This window comes from Euwallacea fornicatus, chromosome 15, assembly GCF_040115645.1.
Source record: "Euwallacea fornicatus isolate EFF26 chromosome 15, ASM4011564v1, whole genome shotgun sequence".
In the NCBI taxonomy this organism is placed as follows: domain Eukaryota; kingdom Metazoa; phylum Arthropoda; class Insecta; order Coleoptera; family Curculionidae; genus Euwallacea; species Euwallacea fornicatus.
Window position 1 is genome coordinate 3,993,493 of NC_089555.1, and position 25,750 is coordinate 4,019,242.

Genomic DNA, 25,750 nt, shown 5'->3' on the forward strand with positions numbered 1-25,750 from the left:
ATCTGTGATGTTGCATTCCTTTGAAAGATGTCGCACCAACGTGGGAACATTTCGTACCCAAGTTCGTTTGTTTTGCGCACGTTTTGCGGCGGCCATAGTTGAAAATGGCGACTACGATGGAATTAATGTGAACCGAAGTGTACTTGATTTAGTGAAAATATAGTGACTTTAGCTCGGAATCTTACAGAGAAAACGCGAAAATAACCGCCAGATTGCGATGCAAATATGCAGAATGTGCCGCAGGATACGGGCTCCGACGAATCGAAATTAGAAAGAGTAAACGTTCAGCACGATATAGGGAACATTACTTCGTCGACTCCCCAATCGACAATTTCGACTCCGACAGATCCAGTGTTGGAAAGGTATATAGAAAATCGCAGATTCATGTCGGAGTCATCGGAAAGCGAGGAGGATTCAGTTTCTGAGGTAGGTGTTCTTAAAATAGCGATTTTTCGCTATTGTGAAATCGGCCTGGTCCTTGGGTATCAATGAACTTATGGCCGAGAGACATCTTGTGGAATTCATTTGTGTACCCGCCGTCGGTCGCCCATTTTACATTTAGCGAACGTTTTCGAATTTGAACCACGTTTTTTCCTTTCCAATACCATACTTATATAAGATCCTTTACCTGCGACGGAGCAAACGCCTATCCCGACCAGCGGGTTCTGTCGACGGAAGTTTCCCAGTTAATTTGGGTGATCCAGCTACACGTCACATTGTTTTTGAATATTGTTTCTGTTCCAGCCATCCTCTGTCCTATCCAGACGTTTGCAGCTGCACTTTTCACATTTTTTTTCCACAAAAAATAACCAGTTCAGTCACTGTCTGCCCCCACCCCTCCAGACATTTTTTTTTAATTCTCTGGCCTTTTATCAGCACAGAAAGGTCATAATTATAGAGAAATAACTTAATTATTCGTTAATTCTTCAAGTTAGTCACCATTCTAGTGACCCATAGGAATGAATGGCCATTTCAGATACCAATTCCCAAAATTAAACAGCTGATTAAAGCAGTAATTTAATCTGTGTCTAATTGATGATAAAAAATGTTAAATTTTTTTTTTTGATGTTAAGGCATATAGAGTATTCCAATACATCATTGAATCCCTTCATTTTGAAGTTTTTTCAAGGTAAGTTGAGTTGAACAAAAGCATTTTGTATCAACCAAAATTGGCTTGCTCGGTACCATGTAAATGCAGTTTAAACAATAATTTAACAGATACCATTTGCTCCATAACTGAATTATAATTAATTGTTAATTTTTTAACTTTTTTTTTTAGTGTTTAAATAAATGTTTTTCAATAATATCCTTCAATTTATTATTTTTGTATTTAATATGCTAAGTATGTATATAGGGTGTTTCAAAATGGTTGAGCCAAATTTAAGGGGGTTATAGGTAACAAAACATGTGAATAATTTTTCCCTAGAAACCCTTAGTTAAAAATGAGCCATTTCGATCCAACAGATATTTTTGCTCAAAAATTCTTATTTAATTCATTTTTAAGTACAGATAATGCAAAAAAAATATAATAAAAATTCAAAATGATGACCTCCACTTGCTTACACATGTTTGTTCTTTAAAACATTGAATCACACATCTGTTGTAAGATATTATGATCTTGTTTCACAAAAAAAAGGCTGTTTTTCCTAATTCCTATAGCTCTTTTTGGGTGGTTACAAGAGTTTCATACACCATAGACTTTATGTAACCCCAGAAAAAATCATTAAATTTGTATTAAAAGGAAATATTTGTTTTGTTTGTTTTAGTTTATTCATTTAAGTTGAATATTGAAATTTGCTGAAAAAAAATGACTGTGGAGCCAAAATGGCTCATTTTGGTGTTTTTTGTTTCTATTCAAAAATTGTGAACTGCAATGTCCCTTGTAACCTCATTGACTTTGGCACAACCTTTTTGGAACACCCTGTATAAGAAATACATATTTCGAAAAATTAACATCTCAATTTAGTTTTTGCCTTAATTTCATTTTGCGTATCAGTATCATGAGTACATAACCAAGAACAAAGTAGTATGTATCAGGAAATACAATACACTACAAATGACCTTTTGACCCTTTTTTAAATAGCCAAAGCTTTTTCTTATCTTGCATTGTTTTGGCATCATTTGCAAAACTGCCAACTATTGCTTATAGTTTTCCGTTTGATCTGGTCTGGTTTTTATGTTTACTCTTAAATTACTTCTCTTTTCATATTCAGAGACTCAAATACAAAATAATCCTCCAATAAATTGGACAGGACATTATGATTTAAAATAACCGCTGATTTAATTTTATATGTGATAAACATAGATAGCCCTAGTGCATTAGTGCCTCTACAAATTAAAAATAAAAACTACTGAAGTAACATGAGGAATGTTTTTTTTTTCTTTTAACTTCAATAGATTATTTTTGTACCCAAATGGTAAATATCAAATAAAATTTCTTTGATCTGACGTCCTCGCAGGTAGTGATTTCAAGTATAGGGAGAAGCTTAGTTAAAAGGCTGTTGTATAGGCTCCCAAAGGAAACAATTTACCTTCCTGCAATTAGCCTAGTATGCCCTACTCTCCAAACATAAGTTAGGATAAAAATTTAATTTGAATATTTCAAAAATTGTATTTACAGTGGATAAAAAAGCAGATTTCATTATCAGTTTAATTTTATTCTATAATTTTTTTTAAATTTTAATGGCAACCTTGCATTTTGCCATTTGCAGCAACTAACTATAATAAACATTGAACCATTCAATCTGAGTAAGTTCTAGTCCTACGTCGGCAATGTGTATTACTATTTCAAAGATAGGGATTGATTGTATGTCACATGTTTAATCCCTTACCTCCTAGAATAGCAAACCTGAACCAATTCAGCCTCATCCAGTTTTGATTTCTTGATTACACAACGTTTTTGTCATTGCAAAAAGAATAGCACTATCATTTTCATTGTGTACATAAAAAAATTAATGAATATTGATTAAAAATAATTACGTTTAGGTCATTGACTTAAAGATTGCACGATTAATACACCAAACAGAATCGCAATATTGCTTCTATTAGGTATATCCTCCTATATAGTGGCTTAAAAAAAGGCATTTTTCTAAAATACAATACGATACATTTACACAAAGATTCATATTAATGTGAGCGTAGAAATATCTGCATCATAGTCTGCAACATGACATCAAAAAGTTCGTCACCATTCTTTTGGTGGCTAAGCACCTTGGTCAGGTGTCTTGTTATTTTAATAAAAGTCACTCACAATTTGTGCAAATTTTGTACAAAAAAAACTTCAAACGATTTCAAACATAGGTTTTTGTCTAGAGACATATTACATATTTACTGCAGCGTTCTAGTCATTCTCATAAAGAATACGTAAGTTCTAATTTCCCACAAGTTTCGTTATGGCATTCCAAAGGTTTTCAATCCAGTCATTACTTATGACATGTGTAAATGCTTATATGCGAATCTGAAGAACAGATCTTCATATTATTTCCAGGTGGAGTCATTTATGATCGAGCAGGAGTTTGAAGACGAACCCCAGGCCGAAGCGGCCAAATTCCTGCTCGGAACAGACGAGGATCGGAACGTCGATCCTGAGACCCAAGCCCGCCTTGAAGCTCTACTGCAAGCTGCCGGTATGAATATATTATCCCTTAATGGTGATGTTGAAGACTCGAAATGTTAGTTTATGGGGTTTGAATTGATTAGGCATGCCCTGTATGAGCTAATATCGTGCCCTTTTTTTAGGTATTGGCCAACTGGCAGTTAAAGATGGTAAGGCTTTAGGCGATCCAGAAGTTTTGCGTCGTCTTACCTCCAGTGTTTCTTGTGCATTAGACGAAGCGGCCGCTGCTTTAAATCGTATGCGCAGTGATAACGCCGCCGCTGTTCAAGGCAAGTGTGAACAAAAAGTTGTTGCAAAAAAAGATTTACAAAGGTTTGAAAGAAGTGTTTAGCCGCGGGAACGAACTCACACAGACCGTTATTTGAATAATAATTCCAACTATCCAATCATGGGAGAAAGGGTATTGTAAAATATCTATACGATCAGGCAAAATTAATATATAATAAGCAAATGTTGATAGTCAAAATATTCATTGGGGTTCGAAATTGTGGGTGTTTAGGAGCAGCTACGACCAATTCAGCTCCGCGTCCTGCAACCCAAGGTGGGCCTGGCGTGTCTCAGCCCCTACAGGAAAAAACCTCATTGGTCGATGCCTGCACAGACGGAGATGTTGGCACTGTTAAGAAACTCTTAACGGAAGGCAGATCTGTACACGAGACTAGTGAGGAGGGGGAGAGCCTGTTAAGTTTGGCTTGTAGTGCAGGATACTTTGAATTAGCTCAGGTACCGCTTTCAATTTGAAATTCTAAGTAGTGATTTGTTGAATGTCTGATTTATTGGTCTTTTATGTACTTTATTTATGGTGCCATATAACGCGGATCTTTCCAGGTTTTACTTGCTATGCATGCGAACGTAGAAGATCGCGGTATTAAGGGTGAGTGCACTCCCTTAATGGAAGCAGCATCTGCTGGCCATTTGGATATTGTACGGCTACTAGCACACCATCATGCCGACGTCAATGCCCAGTCCACATCGGGTATGTGAGGCCATTATATTGGCAGTCACATATTCGTGCGCCTAAGGTACTTACCAACCAATTTTATTGATTTTAGGTAACACTCCTTTGATGTACGCATGTGCAGGAGGTCATACAGAGGTGAGCATTTCAGAAATTTAATTGTCTTTTTTTATGCTTACAGCGGAGAATTTTCCGGTGCTTGATATTATCATCAGACGCCAAGTTTGTTGCATATTAATTTAATAAAATTTTACACATCATATTTTTTATCGTTGATTTTAATAAAAATTTTACACATATGGGCATACAGAAGTTTGCTGTTTTATCTATTTTTTGTTATATATTATGAATTGAGCCATTATGTCAAAGAAATTTTTACTGTCACATAACCTAAATATCTAATGGTGTCCCAAATTTTCACATTTCTAAATATCTGGAATTGAGTAATTTTCTGGAATATCTGATATAGAGCGTGTTGCTAGTAGGAACTTGGATTTGTGACTTGTGTAAGTAATTAAACTTGTTTGTATGCTCTCTACATGATTTTTCCGCTGTTGAAATTTGGAACACCCTATGTAACACGCCGGTTTAAAATCTTGTTACAAACCTCTTACGTACTAAGCTTGTCGTCAATATCGTGGCTTATTTGCCGTTGTGTGTGAAAGGGGCTACTACATAAATAATCGGACTTTAATTAGGTCGTGAAATTCTTGCTGGAGAACGGCGCCAACGTAGAAGATCACAATGAGAATGGCCACACACCACTCATGGAAGCAGCCAGCGCGGGCCATGTCGGTTTAGCGAAGATACTACTAATGCACGGCGCAGGCATCAATACACACTCCAACGAGTTTAAGGAATCGGCTCTAACCCTAGCCTGTTACAAAGGCATATTTCCTGCTACTATTCTTTTTTGCTCTAAAATAATCCAATGTTGATATTCACAGGTCACTTGGACATGGTGCGTTTCTTGCTAGAAGCTGGAGCTGATCAGGAACATAAGACTGACGAAATGCACACCGCCCTCATGGAAGCGTCTATGGACGGACATGTGGAAGTGGCGAGGTTACTTCTGGATTCAGGGGCACAGGTGGGCTGGATTTTTTACCAGTTCTTGCTATTAATAGTGTTTGTTTTAGGTTAATATGCCAACTGACAGCTTCGAGTCGCCATTAACTTTGGCTGCGTGTGGTGGTCATGTGGAACTGGCCATGCTGCTGATCGAGAGAGGGGCGAACATTGAAGAAGTGAATGACGAAGGATACACGCCACTTATGGAAGCTGCAAGGGAAGGTCACGAAGAAATGGTGCATTTACTTCTAGGACAAGGTATATTTCGGTTTCAAATGTAACATTTTTAGGGTAAACCTTTAATTTTTAGGGGCAAACATCAACGCCCAAACCGACGAAACTCAAGAGACCGCGTTAACTTTGGCGTGCTGCGGCGGTTTTACTGAAGTACGTAATGAATATTTAACAATAAATTAAGGGGTAATGGATCGATGTTTAGGTAGCCGACATTCTCTTGAAAGGCGGAGCAGACATAGAACTAGGTGCCTCCACACCACTTATGGAAGCGTCTCAAGAAGGTCATCTCGAGTTGGTGCGATTCCTCCTGGAATACGGCGCGAATGTGAATGCAGTGACCCAGACGAACGATACTGCTTTGACTTATGCCTGCGAAAATGGCCATACCGACGTTGCCGAGCTGCTCATCCAGGTATTTCTTGAATCACTTTGGTTTTTTTACGTTTCTATGGGTTTCTGGCACATAGTACGGAGCTGATATCGAGCACGAATCGGAAGGCGGACGAACACCGTTGATGAAGGCGTGTCGCGCTGGGCATCTTTGCACTGTGAGATTTCTCATTGATAAAGGGGCCAACGTTCGAAAGCAAACCACAAACAATGACCACACTCCCTTGTCTTTGGCGTGTGCTGGTGGACACCTTCCCGTAGTTCAACTTCTTTTAGAGAACAATGCTGATCCGAATCATAAACTCAAGGTACGTAGAAAAAAAAACAAATAAAGTAACGTTGTCAACAATCTGGAAGGTGATGTAGCTTTGTGTTTTACGGTTTTGTTCGCTTTTTTTGACAAATTAGACATCAATGCATAGCATCAAAATTGGAGGAAGTAACGTCACGACATATTACATATTATATATGTCCCCATCCATGATGTATTGCGGGTGTCAAAATGACGTTTTAAGGACGGCTGTCCTTTCAAAAAGTAGGACCAATTTATTTACTAAATCCAGTCGTTTTAGTTTATTGATATATGCCAAATCAAGGCTTTTTTACCTTCCTAAATAATTAATATTTGTTTCAATATATTCTACTTGTTGCCAAATATCAAGAGTTTTACTGACAAAATTGCCTAATTTAAACATTTTTATATGATGTGTTGTTCTGATTTATGTTACTAATGGTTTTCCATTTCAAGAAAGATAGCTTGAAATCAGTCTTTATCTCTATTGTTCATGTGTTTTAATGACGTTTTTTTCATCTTAGGATAACTCGACGATGTTGATTGAAGCTGCGAAAGGCGGACACACTAACGTAGTTCAGTTACTGTTGGATTATCCACACTCGATGCTTCTTAATAGTCAACAACAACAAGGTGCTACGGTAACAGCAACAACTGCCACGAACTTGGCCATGTTGCCCGGCCAGGTGGCAACAACAAGGAATTCCTCTGCAAATGCAACTGGAACGCCCCCAATTTCGAACAACGGCACGTTTTTTCAACCTCCTAATGGTGATGATAATAGTGGTTATGAATTTGCATTTCATCAAAACTGATTGATTTGATTGCAGGTTGCAGTACGGTTCTTGAAGAAGTACGGGAGGCCGTTCAAATAGTGCAGCAGCTCGATCTTGGTCTGAACTTATCCGACAATCCGGTGGAGTTGAACCCTAAACGCAAAGTGCAACAAAGTCCGCAGCAGACCTCAAGCAACGACCAGTCGCAACAGCAAAAGGGCCGAAAGTTGTTGCCGAAGAGTCGATCAACGGGGGCCATGTATGAAGGTGAGCGTTTGCCACTAGGGGTAGTGTGGTAGATGGGATAAAGCGGGATTTATATAGTGACGTTAACGTCAGCAGAGGCGCAACAAGTGCGAACGCCTCCTTTGAGCGACTTCGAAGAGGAAGTAATATCTGCGACTGCGGCGATGGAGTTTCTCAATAAGGAAGATCCAAACAGCAGTAGTTTGATCGATTTTATTAAGAAGAGGAAGCAATTCAGTGGGGATTCTGATGGCAATACTCAAAAGCAACAAATTCTGGAAGAGCTACATGTAAGTGTTACGTTAAGACATATGATAGAGTTTCCATGCATTATTTTTCACAGCGAGTCGAACGAGAGTTACACGGAAAGCAGCAGCAGGCGCAGCAAGCTGCGGAAGAGCAGGCGGCAGCGGCGGCTGCTGCTGCAGCCGCTGCCGTGGCAGCAAATCACTTGTTTCAGTACCAGCCGCCTCAAGAACTGGCTCAAACTGCCAGTCCGGTACAATCGACTGCCCTTAATTTCGATTTGGTCGTCCAGCAACAAAAACAAGGTAAAAACTTTGAGATTTTAGAGAGACTCGAATATTTATTAATGTTTGGCAGGTCTCGGTTATAATACCGTCGTCAGCGGTGCTCAAGCCACCCAACTGCAAGTCCCTTTCTATACTGGGATGACAACACCATTGACGTCCACACCAGCTCCCCAGTTCTCTTCGGCTGTTACGAACCCAACTCAAGGACAACAACCTGCCTCGCCCGCTTTTTTCTTCACTCCCATGGCCACTTCAGCCCAAGTGGGTGTGTCGTTGGGCAACCCCACTGCTTCCGTCGCCAATGGAGCTATTATCCAGTCGCCGGCCGCTCCAGGATTGGGTACATTGGTTCCTGCTTCATCTTTAACTACCCAACCAATTAAATTTCAGAGCGTGGCCGACGTTAGTCAGGTGGGTCAATCTGCAGTTCATTAATAACCATTAGTAAATTTTTTTTTTTAATAGAATACAGCTATTAGTGAACGACCCAAAGTCAAACCGATCAAGAAAGAAGGCAAAAACATCAGAAAGCAACAGTTAGCAGCCCAACAGCAACAGTCTCAAGTCATTTCTCCCACCGCGAGTCAAATTTCCCAGCAAATCAACAACTCACCACCGGCTAAGACTTTCAACATTTTCTCTGATCAGCAGGTAAACGCGTAGTTCTTTTTTTTGCGATAGAAACAGAGCATCTGTTAAAAAAAAAATAGAAGGATGCAATAGAATTGTTTGTTGAAGGTGTCAATGTTTCGACATCTGCAGATGCCTCATCAACCTTCTCAGCAGCAACAACAGCAGCAACAGCAGCAGCAACAAACGCAAAGACCTGGTCAAACATTGCAACCAACTGTGCATTTTCAAAAGGTAAGAGTAAGTAATTCTGTTGCCATGGGGAGTAACGTGGTAAATTGCTTAAAATTTCTCAGCGACTCTTTTTGACTTTGTTGAAAAATGCTAAAACTAAGGTTTTTCTAATAAGTAGTTTCCAGTTTTTCCATAGTTAATTGTTACGTCTGGCAAAAGTTTATGCTTTGCGTAGTTTTCATGAGTCTCAAGTACTTCCGTTTTTCCAGGTGGACAGTACGACGTCATCAGAACTGCTCAGTGTCCCAGATCTTGATGTTCCCTTTTTGAAAGATGACCAACAAGAGAGCCTCTTAACTGCCTCCATTCTACAACAATTCCATAACGCCTCCCTAACGTCGATACCGTTCGTAAGGGCATCTACCGTTGGGTCACCTGTGAGTAATCAAAGGTGTGCGTTGAGCGAATCGATACATGGGCTTTTCGTAGCAGAAAACTCGTCTCGAAATGTTCGATCCGACGCAACAAGATTCGAATTCACCCGGGAAAGTTACTAAACTGGAATTAACCGAAAAAGACTTCACTGATGATGTGGTGCAAACGATGGAAGTACAGCCGTATCCAGGGACTTTAGACGAAACCATGATCGCTTCTTTGACGGCCGCTCAACAGGCAGATTTGCAGGCCGCTGCAGCAGCGGCAGCCGCCGCCACTGGAAGCAGTGGTTATTTTTATTGGTTAGAGTCAAACTAGAGTTATGATTTATTTAAATTGTAGGTGATCTTTCGAGGGTGGAGTATTTTGCGGTACCAGCAGGTACGGCTGGGACTCCCGGCACAGCCGGTCAGGTACCAGTGCACGCACTCTATCCTTATGACCACTACTTGCAAGGGTTTCAAGCTGGCTACCACTTAAAGCAACAGCAGCTCGGTACGATAAGTTTCCTCTATTTTTCTAATAAGTTGCAGAAATTGTATTTTCAGCAGATTCTCTAACTGTGGCTCAACCCCTGAGCAATCAAACGCAGACATTTGTAGCAACTCAACCTCAGCCGTGTGCAGCAGCGGCTCTCCAGCCACAACAAATGGCTTCTTGTGGACACGTCACCCAGGGTAAGCGTTACTAGTTTATTTTGTTTTTTTCTAAATTAGGGTTGCATGTGTCAGGAACTCATATATGTCAGCCATGTGGTCAACATCAGCAGGCTGTTGCTGTACAACAACAGCAACAAGTTATTGGTCAACAACAGCCGGGTACAGCTATTCAAGTACAGGCTGCAACTCAAACGCAGGCGCCAGCTAGTAGTGACGGAAAAAAAGTTCAGAAAGTAAGTGACATGTTGGTTCTATAGAAATTAGTTTGTCGGTAACTTGCCGATTCACCAAATAAGATCATTATTAATTAGATATCTATTAAATTTTTGATTGGGATTTTCAAATTTTCCCTATTTTCGTAATTAAAAATTCGATTTACGATGATTTGTGTTCGATTAGGGACCAGAAGGAAAACCTCCAAAGAAAACCCGTACGGTGAGAAATCAAAACCCGAACCAGAATGCGGCTTTCCCCCAAGAACAGAACTATCAGATTGACCACAACTCGGCAATTACACAGTACAGCGGCGCCGCAGCAGCCGCTGCCGTAGCTGCTAATCAGCAGCAACGTCAATGCCCTGGACCAAACTCAATCATTTCACCTTGTATGGACGTGGACTCGGAAACTGAGAGCAATCACGATACTGCTTTGACGTTAGCTTGTGCAGGAGGTCACGAAGAACTGGTCGAATTGTTGATCAGCAGGGGGGCCGACATCGAACATCGTGATAAGAAAGGTACCGGACGGTTGTCCAAAAGGTTTCAGAAAGTTAATAATTTGTCGATTCAGGATTTACCCCCTTAATCCTGGCCGCTACTGCTGGTCACGAAAAGGTAGTAGAGATTCTTCTTAACCACAACGCTGATATCGAGGCCCAGTCGGAACGTACTAAAGATACTCCTTTGAGCCTCGCCTGTAGTGGTGGTCGTTACGAGGTGGTCGAACTCCTACTCAATCGTAACGCAAACAAGGAACACCGCAACGTGTCAGACTATACGCCATTAAGTTTGGCTGCTTCCGGTGGCTACGTTAACATCATCAAACTTTTACTGAGCCACGGAGCCGAAATCAACTCCAGAACTGGTACGGTTCGATACATATTTCCTCCGTTTACTAGATTTTAAGGTACATTTATTAGGTTCAAAGCTGGGCATTTCCCCGCTGATGTTGGCAGCGATGAATGGGCATGGGGCAGCCGTGAAATTATTGCTAGACATGGGCAGCGACATCAACGCTCAAATAGAAACAAATCGTAATACGGCTCTCACCCTTGCCTGTTTTCAAGGCAGGCATGAAGTCGTCGCTCTTCTTCTAGACAGGAAAGCCAATGTGGAACATCGCGCCAAAACCGGTCTCACCCCTCTTATGGAAGCAGCCTCAGGGGGGTACGTGGAAGTGGGACGGGTATTGTTGGATAAGGGTAAGTATATGATATTATCTTACTGATCGAAAATCTTCAAAAGCTTTTTCGATAAACTCCTTCAATCATTTCTTTTTATAAGTACTTGGTAGTGCCTCAAAAGCAGTTGGTATATTTTTTTAACAGGACATATCATCTAGAATAAGTCCGACAAGGTTCATATAAAACATAGATCTACAAACGCTTTCTTTTCAAAATAGAGGGTTTCAGAATTTGATTTTTTCTTTCAATTTTTTCCTAGAACTTCCAGAACTTATGAGCTATTTGCACTGTAAAATGAGCTTAAAGGATAACGCATGCTCTGAATTTGAATTAAATATGGAAGAAACAAAATCTAACCTTTTGTATTAACAAAAATAAAATGTCAAGATTCTTCTATATTAAGGGTATATCAACACTTATTTTTACTTGTTTTATATGTGTAGGTGCTGACGTTAATGCCACTCCTGTTCCTTCTTCTCGGGATACAGCTCTGACTATCGCAGCTGATAAGGGACACGTAAAATTCGTCGAACTCCTCCTCGAACGTGGGGCCCAAGTCGAAGTAAAAAATAAGAAAGGAAACTCACCCCTGTGGCTGGCTGCAAACGGTGGTCACTTGCCAGTAATTGAGATGCTTTACGCTCATAACGCCGATATAGATTCGCAAGACAACCGCAAGGTATCCTGTTTGATGGCCGCGTTTAGAAAGGGCCACGTGCGTGTGGTTAAGTGGATGGTGCACCACGTGACTCAGTTCCCCAGTGACCAGGAAATGATGCGCTATATTCAAACGATAAGCGACAAGGAATTGTTGGAGAAGTGTCATGATTGCGTCAAAATAATCAAAGCCGCAAAAGAAACACAGGCTGCCAAGGCCAATAAGAACGCATCAATACTCTTGGAGGAATTGGAATCAGAGAGAACTAGGGAAGAATCCAAAAAAATGCAGGCGGTCAAGAGGCGCGAAAGGAAAAAGAAGAAGCGCCTCGAGAAAAAGGAGCAGCACAAAAAGCTGTTGGAAGAGAATCAAAAGAACGAAACATACAATCAGAGAAAAGAGGAGAAAGAGGAGGCGGACGACGTGGTTCCCGAGGTGACGCACACTGGCGGAAATGACAAAGAGGAGGGTGACAGCGGCATCGACGCCAATAGTCAGGGGAGCTGCTCCAGCAACGACATAAAAGCCCCAAAAGAGAAACGTAAAAGCAAAAACAAGAAAAAAGGCAAAGAAAAAGAAACCAATAAAACCGACGAACTGTCTCCTAAGGCAAAAGCCGGCACTAGCAAAGAGGTGTTGGATAAGAGCGAAACGAAGGAAAATAAGGAACCTAAATCCCCCTCCAAAGCAAGCAGCAGCAGTAGAAAATCTAATCACAATAGCGTGCCCGCCGAGAAGCCGGTGAAGAGTATAAGTTTCGAATTAAATACGAAATCTCCGGCCGATAGAGACGACTTCGAGGCCACTGGTAATGAGACCTACACATCATCTTGCAAGCACAAGAAATGTCCAGAGGAGACCCACGTCAATTCTCCTAGTAACAAAACGAGTCCGAAACAAGCCTCAAAACGCGAGGAAGGTTGGAAAGAAGTTGTTCGGAAATCATCGATGCAAACAGTATCGGAAAGTGGCGTTAAAAAGGTGTCGGTGCCGTTGAACGCAATTTCTCGAGTGATCGGCCGGGGAGGCAGCAATATCAACGCCATCAGGCAGTACACGGGGGCCCTTATTGAGGTGGAGAAGCAGAGTAAGGGTCAAGGCGAGCGAATAATTACCATAAAGGGTACCTCGGAAGTCACTAAACAAGCTCACAGTCTGATCACCACCTTAATTAAGGACCCTGAAGTGGACATTATGTCGATTTTGCCCAAGACTTCCAAGACGACTAGTACTACAACCACTTTATGGGACAAGACGCAGATAGCAACGAAAAAGAACGCCGGAAAGCTGGCCATGGCCCCTCAATCCAGCACAAAACCGAGTGCGGTACCGGTGGTTCCTCAACCAGTTGCTCGTTTAGCTACCTCTTCGGTCAAACATCGACAAGCTGCCCCGGTTACTGCAGGAAGCAGAAGCGGGTTACGAGTGGATAAAAATATTACACAGTCTTCGACACAGTCGACCAAGATAGGAACAGGAACGAGCGCGCCCCCGAATCGATCCACTTTGTCCAAAATTATCACAAGCAGCAGTGCAGGTCAAACTTTTGCTGCTAAATTGACGGAAACCCCTTCTACAAGTACGAGCAATGTGGCAAAGGCAAGGGTCGGCCTTGGGGTACCTACGACCACTGCTGCCTCTAGTTCGGTGTCACCTCAACCGCCATCGGCAGTCATGCAGATGTCGCCCAGCAAGAGTGTCAGACCTGCACCTGCAGGGTCCGCACCACCTACTATGCAGCACTTCCATGTACGTAAATTTTAAGGTCTAATTATTCAGTCACAAATAGTTTCAGGGAGACTCAAAGCCTGTAATCGCAATGTCACCAAATTGAAATATTAAAATTATTTCAAAATCAATATTGTTGAAATAATTAATAAGAGATTTTTGTGCATATCTTTCCCTGTGTCTATTCTGTCTGACTTGTTATGTCAAAGGGGGAATTATGATGTTTTAGGGTTACTTGATTTGTTGTTATTTCGTTTTGCCAGGTGCCTGTAAGTAAGAACCAAGCTTTAGGGAACTTAATCCACAATCCTCCCGCCACCACTGCAATTCTCGCCGAGACCACGTCGAACATTACATCGACCGCATCCAGTACCATTACCAATATTCAAAGTGTGCAATTACTGCCACAACAGCCGTTTCAACGACCTATCCAACAACCACAACAACAGCAACAAGAAGAAGTAGCTCCGACGCCGATCCAACCCACATCAGAATATACCTTGTTCTGCACCAGAGACTACTGGGATAGACGGGAACAAGAACAACAAAAACTGCCGAACTTCGCTTCAGTTGCCGGGGGCGTTGCTGGTCAGACTTCGTCTCAACAACACAAGTTTTTGGATCAGGAACCTCCTCCGCAAGTGGACGTGACGAAAGCTCCCGGATATAGAGGTGGCGCTGTTTGTTCACCGGTTTCGTCGAAGGCCAGCAGTAATAGCACGACGCCCCCGAACTCCTCGTTTGGGGCGTACCAGGACCTGTCGTCGAAGCCTTTGAACACATTGCCACCTATCGGTTCAAGACCTCAGAACCAGAGCATCGCCACCGCGGCCGCCGCGAATTTTATGCCCTACATGGATTATACTAAACCGGCTAATACTCTGCCGACTCTGATTAATTTGGGGAACGAACCGCATCTCTTGCAAAATTTCAACGCCATGCAGGAGTTGAATTTTTCGCAACTGCAATCCCAGGTCAACATTCAGCAACCGGCGAGTATGAGCAGATTAAATCCCAAGGCTCCGGAGTATTCCAGTTCGGTATACAATTCGATGCCAAACAAGAATACGGCACCGCCTCTCTATAATGGATTTCCGATGCAGAACATACAGAATAACATTTTTGCCACCAAGGGAACAATGGAGGTGAGCACAAGGATATTTTTTCCCTCTATTTGTTATATGGCCGATTTTCCACACTTTGTGACGTTGACTTTTTTTTAATAAGTTTTGGGTGGTTCAATTTCATATTATTCATTTCAGGTGAACAACATGACATATAGTCGTAATGTGGGATTAGGAGGCAACAGTAGTTCATCTCAGAACCGTTCGTGGATGGCAGTTCCCCAACCGACCTTCACACAACAGCAACAAAACGAACTGATTACCGGTTTGGCCGGAATGACTATTCAGAGAGTGTGTGAGGGATTGGAAAATGGAGCCGAACTAGCAGGAATGGTAAACAGTTCGCCGCATATGTCCCCGAATATGCCCGGATCGCAGCATGGACTGCATCCTGACCCCTCACATTATGGAGTCGAGGATCGAAAGCCTCAGCCTATTGGCACGGAGAGAGCGAGGAAGGCATTCAACAACCCCATGGACCAAAATTGGTCGGCTATCGACAAGCAAGCCAAGTGGGGAACGAGCGGTTTGGAGTTTGGAATGCGGCCGCCGGCCATATATCCTGATGAGACACCACTCGTGGATTTCGCTGTGAGTTTTTTTTGTTCAAACACCTTTTACGTAACATTCGCTTATAATTCCCATTTCAACTTCAGAGGCCCCTACCTATGGACAACTTCATGAATGGTCCTCATTACTTCAGCCATCAGCCCCCGATGCCAAATTTAAGGCAAGATTTCATACCGGATATGCCAAAGTTGGACATTTCGTGGGACAACGCGCGTCCTATTTCCGAGTTACAAGATAAACAACACGTAAGTGTGCTTTTGTGTTTTGTCGATTTAAAATTATTATTAATGTGGTTTGTTCTTTCGCAGAATTGGACTAACCAATGGAACAAATAAACCAACCAAAGTTCTAAAAAAACTATAAGCGTCATTTTTAAAATTAAGTAAAGAAAAAACGCGAAATTTGGCTTCTACTTGTGATTTTTTGAAATACAGGATTTTGAAGCGGAAAATGATTACTAGTTCTGCACTTATTTTAAATTTGTTTTGTTACGATCTAAGATACCGCCGAGTGCCACTGTATTGGTGTTCGGCGTTTATATTATTAGAGAGTATTCAAGACCCGCAAGAAGCTACAATTTTGATACACCAACTGTCAGTTAGCGTTTACCACGAGCGCCAATCAACGACAGCTAACAGACGGTAGTAGATTTTGCGGTAATAGTTACGCTACGCAGGTGTACTACACTGTTCCAATATTGTTAGGCATATTTTTTATTTGTTTTTAGATGCCGGGTCCACGTCTAACCGACAAAACAGAAACAAACAAACAAAACAAAGAGAGTTTCACAACAAGCAATTTTGAAACTACGTCTACGTCGCCAAGCGTTATTGGAAACAAAACAAGAACAGTACACACAAGTTTCAGTTTGGTTTTTGCAGTCCACGCTAGATATCTGGAAATATGTTTCCGTGGATGCTGAAGCAAGAAATTTACGAATATTTTGCGTTAATTGTTGATAATTACTATATTTTGCTAAAATTCAAATCAGAAAAAAGGAAGCGGTTTTGGATTAGAAGATTGCAAAGACGAGAAAACTATGGACTTGAAAAATTAATGAAAGTTGTTTGGGGAGACGATATTGGTTTATGTGGCAAAATGAGTTACGTTTCTCGATACAGTTCTATTAATTTACAATTTTTTTCAATTGGCTACTCCGTTATTTCCGCCATAGTTTTGCAACTTTTCTTAACTATCTCATCTGTCAAAATAGCGGCTATTTTAATTGTAGAAATTCATCATAACCGGAAATAAAATGCAAGTTCTTGAAAACTCTCTATATTGAGGAAGTATGTAGCGAAAAAACACTGTACGCATTTGATGTAAATAAAATGTTCAAGATTAATCATCTATAGTGTATTTGCATGTTCGTTTTTTGATCAGTTAGTTCACTGGCTTACGGAGAAACAACTCATGCCGACTAGCACTATTTACACACTCCTCACTTTTAAGTGCCAATTATTGTGAACTTTTCCGGCAATCGTCGAGCCAGTGAACTATGAAACCGCTTATAGTTTTCAATACACGAGATTGGCTGGCAGCGACGCCAACCGAAACTGGAGCGAGCACATCGGGATTTGGAAGAAAATCTTGTTGGACCTGCGGTCACAAGTCACATTATTGGTTAGCACATAACCATGCAAGAACATTCAGAGCTGAGCAAAATTTTGCCGGAATATGGCCTCGTTTCTTATTACGCGTGCGAGACCGCAGCCCCCCTCCAAGTGAGTTTGCGTGGAATTAGACACTAAAAAAATGATTTATACTAAATACAATGTAAGGATGTAAACTGTAGTAGTTGCGCATAAAACGTAAAAATATTGGTCCAGGGATTATTGGCGTTAGGGTCAAGTTACTATTACGTGCGATTGTTGTTCTCTAATCGAATATATTCTGAATTTTTCTTTTCCTACCAAGGGGTCCTTTCGAGAGGGCGCCCTATTCGGGGGGGATCGCCGCCCCCTTGTTATACTGTAGGATTATTATAATACGGATTATTATGTAATATTGCTTGTACATGAAGACAAATATATCTTTATGCACTATAACTTTAATTTGTTTTTTTTCAAAATGGCTTTAAGTTCCAGTAGTAGTATCTTCTAGAGACGTATTTGAAATGGTACCACCGTGGAGTACATGGTAGTGCAGTGTTAATTAAACAATTTCCATAATACACTGTAACTTTTTAAAAATTTAGATGACTGACATGGCTTGTACCCGTCGTAAAATTCGGTCAAATAGAATTATTTTGCTGAAAATATCGTGTTAAGCACTTCATTAGTACTCATAGGCTGAACTAACCTTTTAATGTTTCACACGTGTAGGTGTTTCTTATACTATGTTGAGCGTATACAAACCTTCAATTGCACCTTTCCTCTTGTAAAAAAAAAACTGAATCCGCAAAATTATAATATAATAATAACTATTATGTTAAATCTTAACCTACACGAAACAACTTATAATAAACACTTTCCAGAGTTACACAGTCCCATGTCAAGGATATGTTTAAGACTTCCTTTTATTATGCTATTGAGAATCGCTTGAGGAGCTGCTACTCGAATCAGTTGACATGACTTCAACATCTTCGTTTTCTTGTTTGTGGTTGCGAGTGTCCATTGGTACTGAGCCTTGTCCAACACTAATATGCATTTCGCCCGAGGGATGCCACGCGAATTGGTTTTGATTTGAGGCCGGGATATCTATGAGAAAAAAAAATGCAATAAGGTGGTGTGCTTAAAGTTAAGTCAACAATGCCTAACCTCCTGGATGGCCTGCCCGATGTAGGTCACTCATTGAGCTTTGTTGTTGCAGCATATGTCCATTAATTGGATCTCCTAATCGACCTAACATGCCCAGTCTCATCTCAATGTCTGTGGGATAAGGTCGTCTAGGATCACCTTGCTGCCAAGTCAATGGGGCGCAAATGGCATTTGATGCACTTATTCTAAATTGGGTTTTACAAAAAAAGGTTGCTGTATTTTATGGTATAAGTACCTATGAGCAAATTTAATAAGCTCTTCAGAGGAAACTGGTCGTTTTTTAGCTCGAGAGATACTCTGCAATTTTTGGTTGGCTTGATAAATTGCTGTTGATAAAATTTGTTCTGCCTCTTTCAGCTGCTTTTGTAAATTGTTGATATCCTGGTCTTGTCGTTCCACTTCAGCTTTTAGAAGCTCCATTTTGCTGTTTATCTGACCCTAAGAAGTGATATAAAATAAGGAGGAAGAACAGATTATTATTTCAATTTATTAATATACGTTCTTCAACTACCTGCTCTGCAGCAAGTTTTAATGTGTCCTTTAACTCTTTGTCTTTATCTACAAGTAAATCAGTGAGTTGCGAATATTCAGGTCCTGTTAATTTATTGCCTTTGGGAGCTATAGCATTCTCAATTATTTCCCTACAAATATCATACATAATCAGGGAGGTACGATAAACCGGGCTTGAAAGAGATTACATACTTTGCAACCAATTCCAAATCATCGATGATATATAAAAGTTTCTCCTTGGTGCTGATTTGGGACATTGCTAGTTTAAAGAATATTATCGAGAGCTTAGAAAAAATCCGTAACTTGTTTAGGCCTTCTAAAGTAAGAAAGAACAAGCAAATTAGAGATTAGAAAGTATAACAAGGGCTCGCCGCACCGTGTACGGCAAAGTAGTTAAGCATAAAACACGTTCATATCAATACAGAATTTGAACAGACTGAAGGAGCGCACAATTCGGATCTTACTGTAAATAATCACAAAAATACAGGGAGATAAACTAATGCGAAAAAAATTAATTGTCAGTGTCAGTAGTCATTATTGACATGACTTTTGACATTTCACAGGAAATACATATCGCAATATGCTGATATCAAAAGTTCCAGAGGAAATATAGAGATAGTGCACGTGAGAGAAGGATCGCATAAGTTTTATTATGTCTCTGACAAAGACCAACGAAGTGAGAGGAGCAAATTTGGCTGGTGTCTCCATTTCGATGTTTAAATGAATATCGATTTCGCTGCGTTTGTCAATTTTTATCGAACCATATTAAAACTTGAGCGATTCTTCTGTTACTCGCACAATTCCTATGTTTCACTAGAACTTGTCATATATACAGTGGTGCAAATAAGTATTTGGAAATGTTATTTCATTTTTATTTTTATTAAAAATTATTTTAATTTCCATTTATCACGGAAGAACATTGAGTTAACAATAGAAGCAGTTATTTATTAATACATACAATTACTCACAAAATTAACTCTACATAGGACAAAAAATAATAAAATGGTCGTAAGCCAATATATACTATATTATATTTATCGATATATTTTTGGCCAAGGAATATTTGGTTGAGTCTTGACTCTCTCATTATGGGACACCTTGTATATTGCAAAAAAACTTACAAAAATAGTTCTAAGTCGATAAATATAAATAACAAATAAAAATAAGCGAAAAATATAGGAACAAATATAACCGTACAAACATAAATACGTATATCATATAATCATTTTAGTATTTGAAGAAGTTTAAAGAAAACAGTCAACATTTAGGATTCAACATTTGGTGACATTCCCCTTCGCCTCAATTATGATCTTCAGGCAACACGGTATGAATTCTATAAACTTTCTAGCTACATCCGAAAAAATGTTTTCCCGTACGTTAAAAATTACTTTTTTTAGCTCTTCTAAATTATTGCAGTTTCTGCAATTTTGTACTTCATTTTTTTTTAATTTGCCACAAATTATTAACGGCGTTGAGATATGGCGATTGAGGTGGAGAATTTAATAATTTTGGTACATTATGTATTTACCAAAGCTTTACAATGTCAGCGGTGTGCTTTGGATCGTTGTCCTGTTGGAAATAAAACACTCTCAGCATGTTCAACTTCTCAGCTGATTGTCGCAAATTGGCTCTTAAAATATCATGGTAGATATTTTTATCCATTAATCCCTTAATTTGGTGTAAAGTACTGGTATCATTCGCTTCCATAACACTCTAACATTAATGATCCATCCCCGAGTTTCACTATTTTCTTTATGTTTCTATCGTGCAGTTGTGTATTTGGTTTCCTCCATACGATTTGTCTCTCATTTCATCGAAACAAGTTTATTTTCGTTTCATCTGTAAAGATAATAGTATTCTAAAACTAGACAGGCTTTTTTACATACTTTCTTGCAAAATCGAGGTGTTCCTGTTTATTAATTTTTGATACAGTTTCTTCCTTGGTATTCTACCGTTAAAACCGCTTTGTCTGAGAACTTTACTTACTGTTTCAGTTGACACAGTTTTGCCGATTTTCTAGAATATTTCTTTTGTTATTTTAAGGAAACTTTTTTTCGGATTAATTTTTAGTTCTCGTATAATAAATCGTTCATTCTCTTCAGAGTTTTTTTTCGTGTTCTTCCAGACTTGTCTGGTCAAATCCTTGACAATGATATTTGCTTATTATCCACTGTACTATCAAACTCGTGCTTCGTGTTAAATTATCAATTTCTCAGATAATTTTTCGGGTACAATAAAATTTTATTATTAATTGGCGTATCGCGATGTCGGTTTGCACTCTTTTATTTACCTTTCTTAACATTCAAGAAATAAATGAAACTGTTAAATGATGCTAGAATCATCTTATCGGTCTTGAACAAACTTGCAAAAAAAATTTGTAGATAAATATTTACACTTAAAATAAAAATGAATATGATGCGGTGTACGGTTAAATTTGTGCCTACGTTTTTCGTTTATTGTTTTTTGTTATCTATTTTTATTTAATTGAAATTATTTTTGTATGTTTTTTTTGTAACATATGTTCTATACTTATATTTGCAATGAATATTTTATCTTTTGTAAAACAAAAGAGGCTAGAAATATTGGCTTATGACCATTTTATTAATTTGTGCCCTATGTATTGTTAATTTTGTGAATAACTGTTTAATATATTTCTGAACATTATGATACTTACGAAAACAATAATATTAAATATGTAATGAGGAAAAACGAGTTTTATATTAATAATTCTAATATTTAGTTGAATAACCTTCAGCTTTGATAACGGTTACTAATCGTTTTGACATTGAATCGACAAGTTTTGCAAGTTGTTGATGAACGCCAGTTTTACTTAATTTTTAATGGATAACTGCAATACAGTCTGTTTTGTTAGACGTCTTGTATTTGCTTATCCTATTTTTAAAATTTTTCCAAAGATGTTAAATTGGGTTTAAATCTGGTGAGTTAGGAGGTGTACGAAGACATTTTGGATTATCATACAATAATCACTCTTGGACTATTTCAGGCTAATGTTTGGGGTCATTTTCTTTCTGGAAAAAATAATTTCCGTAAAGACCTTTCATGCATAATTTCGTTTATAATATGTAAATTTCCCACTCCATCGACAGTCATACACTTCCGTAACATCAACGAAGCTTCCCCCATGTTTGACCTATCGAAGCAGATTTTCTATTTCTAACGCGGTTCCTGATGTTTGCCCCCTACACTATTGTTCATCGGAACCAAATAAATTTATTTTCGTTTTATCGAACCAAATGACACGTTTCCAAAATTCTATCGACTTGTTACGATATTGCTTTGCAAAAGGCAGTCTTTTGCGAAAGTTAACTTTACTAATGAACAGTTTTTTCCTAGCAATTCTCTTAACATAGTTTCTCTTTCTTAACGTACGTTTCATTGTTTCGGTATTAATTGATTATTTAGAAATCTTTTCAATATCATAACAAGGTTTTTTACACTTTCATGCAGATTTTTTGAATTTCTTGAATAACTTTGCTCTCGATCGGTGAGTTTTTTTGGAAATCTTTCTCTAGGCTTATTTCTGATCAAATTATCAACTTTAAACTCTTTTATCATACATCCAACCGTAGAAATGTATTTTTTGCGGATGTTTCGCTTATTTGTTGGTAAGTTTTACCATCCAGATGTAGTTTAATCATAAACTCGCGTTTTGATCAGTTAATTTCTTTAGTTTTAATTTTTCATTGGCCAGATATGTTATTATAACGACTTTTTTAATGTGAACTAATAAACATTGATTAATTGTAAACCCTATCGATTTGATTTTTTCATTAAATAAATTAAAATTTTACTTCCAAATACTTTTATCGTTTATTGACACTAGTCGCTGTTACTACACTACACTTAGTACACTGTATTTTCAAATAGTGATGTGCTCAGCTGTATATTCGTTAGAGTTAGCAGAGTTCGGTCTAAAAAGTAAACAATGTAGAGTTTTATGGAACAATTAATTAATAAATGTACGAGACCGTCTTACTTTCGTTTTGTTTAAATACACTGCTCCAAAAAATTAACGCACCACTGCGTAATTTCTAATTTTTATTTTTGTTTACCTGAATTGAGGAATGAAACATTTTTCTTCTTTAACGTTAATCAAAATGCTTTTAAATAACCGATTTTTCCTTGTACATAACGTCAACTAAACCGTGAATCAGTAAAATTTGTCATTAATAATACTGTGAAAGAAACAAGTGACTTATTAAATTTACATAAGCCCCAAAGCTTATGTAAAATCTTACAAATTTAATAGCGGGTATTTTCACCTCTGCTTCTAATCGTGTCCTGACAACGACAATTCATGCTTAGAACCAGGTTGCGGATAGTGTCATGATCCAGGTTGTTCCATATTTCAATGAGAAGGCACCCGAGGTCTTCTAAGTTGTTAGGCTGGTTAGGATGACTCCGCAGTTGTCGTCCCAGTATGTCCCAGACTTGTTCTATTGGATTGAGGTCGGGACTTCGAGCTGGCCAAACCATAGTCTCAATACCAACATCCAATAGATAGTCACGAACGACTCGAGCCGTGTGGGGCCTAGCATTATCTTGCATAAACAAGAAATTGTGACCAATGTAGGGAGTAAATGGGACAACGTGGTCTTCTAGGATGTTCGAAATGTACCGATCAGCATTCAAAGTTCCGTTGTTTAACACTACCAAGTCAGTGCGTGCTGTCAAAGAAATTCCACCCCACACCATAACTGATCCTCCACAGGACAACGTTGTGTTTACCATGTTACATTGGGCATATCTTTCATTTCGTCTTCTAAAAACACGAACTTGTCTGTCGCAAGTATAGAGACAAAATCGCGATTCATTTGTCCAAAGAACTCGTTCCCAATCAGTATCTTCCCAGTTCACATGATTTGTTGCAAACTGTAATCGGGCTCTGCGGTGATCCACAGTTAACGCTGGACCTCGGGCTGGAATACGAGGACGCAAGTTTGCTTTCAGAAGACGTTCCCGAATTGTTTCCAGACTTATTCGATGGTTGTGTGCATTTTCAAGCTGGGATTGTAACAATATTGTTGTCCCAAACCTTTGCCTAAGCGCGGAAAACCTTAAAAAACGATATTGACGAGGAGTCGTGACGCGGTTTCTGCCTTGTCCTGCTCTTCTGGCATGCTCACCCGTTTCTCTGTAGCGGTCAATCATACGCGATACGGATGTATGGGACACACCAAATCTTTCTCCTATTCGCCGATAACCCCATCCCTCTTCATGCAGTACGACCGCTTGGGCACATTCAGCAGGTGTCAAATTTCTGGATTGCCGTTGCATGATACAATTCGAAGGGGGTACTATCAAATTTGCGTACATTTTACACCACACCGTCAAAATTCAAACCAATATTTGAGATACAATTCGTTTTAAAGGCAAAGAATTTTATCAATAACAAACAAAAAAAATTGAATTGCCAACTTATGGTTCGTATAAATAAAAAAATCTTTATAATCATGGAAACTAACATACAAAGAGCCATCTAAGAATTTTTTTTTTCGGACCTGAAATTATCAAATATTTCCATAATTATTAAGTGGTGCGTTAATTTCTTGGAGCAGTGTATATTGGATAGAGATATAGAAAAAAATGGAAAAAGCATGCTATTTTTATTTTTTAGGATCATCTTATAAAAATATTTCCAATTTCGAGGGATGTCTCACAAATTTGTAGCGTTACTAAATTGTGTTTTTAAATAGAATTTTACCAATATTATTATCGTTTTGTTTGCCATTCCAGCCACGCATATCTAACTATACCGAGTGATTCAAGAAGATGACTCGCTCTTATAACTTTTTTGTTTTTAAACTTAAGAAGTTGAAATTTGGAGGGAAGCTATATGAGAATCAAGCAGACTGATTGCCATTAATGAGGTTTACCTAGCACTTCCGGTTTAACTGAAAATGACCTCAACTTTCGATCTTTAAATGTAATGCCCTATAATTTTTAATTTTTTTTTAAATCTAGATCTCATTTTTAGGGTATAAATATGCCATTTTAAAAAATATATTTTTTTTGTGACAAAAATTGATATCCTGTTAGTATTTGGAGAATGTCGTCAATGGTCTTCCGATGCTGTGCGACTTTATGCGGAAAGGTTTCCGTTTAGAAATCATCCAGGCAGACCCTATTGAAAAAAAAAGTAAATAAAATGAAGACGGGAAATGCTAATGAACAAGAAAACTTTATTATCAATGAAGACAAAGAAATTGATGTTTTATTTCCGGTAGAAGTTAAGAAGTTAATCGAGGTATATCAATTTGTGAGATGGCTCTAGAATGTGAGATTAGCTATTCGTCAGGGCATAGAGTTTTGAAAAAAGTTCTGTGTTCTGGCGATTATCAACAAGTAATTAATTGATATGTTCCAAATAACCACCTTGTTGCTCTTGGCAAGCAAAACCATTTTAAACTCTTTTCCTCATAACGTTGTTCAATTGATTTGGGGTAATATTATTTATCGCCCTACGAACTTCTCCTTTTAATTCTTCCCTTCCCTATTGGGAGTTGCGTAAATTTGTATGTATGTTGTGTACCTCAAACGAAAAAATTATGAGGAATTTCGTAGAACGATCTACAAGTATTTATATATTTTATTTTTTAAATCGGTTTAAATTATTAATATTTAATTACCCAAGTGGCCATCTGATGGGTCCATTAGTACCAATTAATTGATTTTTAAAATTTTCCTGTAAAAAGTTTCTTACTATAAGAAAATTGTGTGGTAGAGCACCATTATTCTGAAATTAAATATATAGTTCTTACAGGGGTAAATGATCTAAAAAAGCCGATATTTCTCTATTTAAAAACTTTAAATACCGTTCCCCTATTAGCTGATTATCGAAAATCATAGGACCTGCAAACGAGCGTAAGAATTCTGTAACTAATTTGCTTTTAATATTCTTAGTAAAACTTACCAACAATTTTCCGTCCTAATAATCCCTGCCAATAGTTAAAGCCAATTT

General features: G+C 38.8%; 2 protein-coding genes across 9 annotated transcripts; one reads left to right on the forward strand and one right to left on the reverse strand.

The window, feature by feature from the left end:
- Nucleotides 1–95: 95 nt before the first annotated feature.
- On the forward strand, nucleotides 96–17,547 carry mask (multiple ankyrin repeats single KH domain). Of its 8 annotated transcripts, none has more exons than XM_066290667.1 (32): nucleotides 96–426; nucleotides 3,488–3,671; nucleotides 3,739–3,885; nucleotides 4,116–4,339; nucleotides 4,445–4,592; nucleotides 4,669–4,712; nucleotides 5,273–5,462; nucleotides 5,522–5,664; nucleotides 5,714–5,903; nucleotides 5,956–6,032; nucleotides 6,085–6,294; nucleotides 6,350–6,580; nucleotides 7,089–7,335; nucleotides 7,395–7,607; nucleotides 7,665–7,876; nucleotides 7,930–8,137; nucleotides 8,190–8,530; nucleotides 8,585–8,770; nucleotides 8,858–8,983; nucleotides 9,193–9,360; nucleotides 9,413–9,647; nucleotides 9,701–9,853; nucleotides 9,907–10,035; nucleotides 10,090–10,250; nucleotides 10,417–10,753; nucleotides 10,807–11,100; nucleotides 11,156–11,437; nucleotides 11,863–13,826; nucleotides 14,069–14,950; nucleotides 15,068–15,520; nucleotides 15,586–15,744; nucleotides 15,808–17,547. In XM_066290667.1, the coding sequence occupies exons 1-32, from the start codon at nucleotides 226–228 to the stop codon at nucleotides 15,832–15,834; spliced, it is 8,766 nt and encodes a 2,921-aa protein (XP_066146764.1). In that variant the 5' UTR covers nucleotides 96–225; the 3' UTR covers nucleotides 15,835–17,547. The 8 variants fall into 8 exon arrangements, with proteins under 8 accessions (XP_066146764.1, XP_066146765.1, XP_066146767.1 ...); XM_066290668.1 differs by having other exon boundaries at nucleotides 9,910–10,035; XM_066290670.1 differs by having other exon boundaries at nucleotides 9,413–9,644.
- Nucleotides 17,548–17,895: 348 nt separating this feature from the next.
- On the reverse strand, nucleotides 17,896–19,276 carry MED4 (mediator complex subunit 4). The gene is made up of 5 exons (XM_066290676.1): nucleotides 18,961–19,276; nucleotides 18,770–18,899; nucleotides 18,494–18,696; nucleotides 18,259–18,443; nucleotides 17,896–18,198 (listed from the first exon to the last, which is right to left on the reverse strand). The coding sequence occupies exons 1-5, from the start codon at nucleotides 19,023–19,025 to the stop codon at nucleotides 18,026–18,028; spliced, it is 756 nt and encodes a 251-aa protein (XP_066146773.1). The 5' UTR covers nucleotides 19,026–19,276; the 3' UTR covers nucleotides 17,896–18,025.
- Between the last annotated feature and the right edge of the window lie 6,474 nt (nucleotides 19,277–25,750).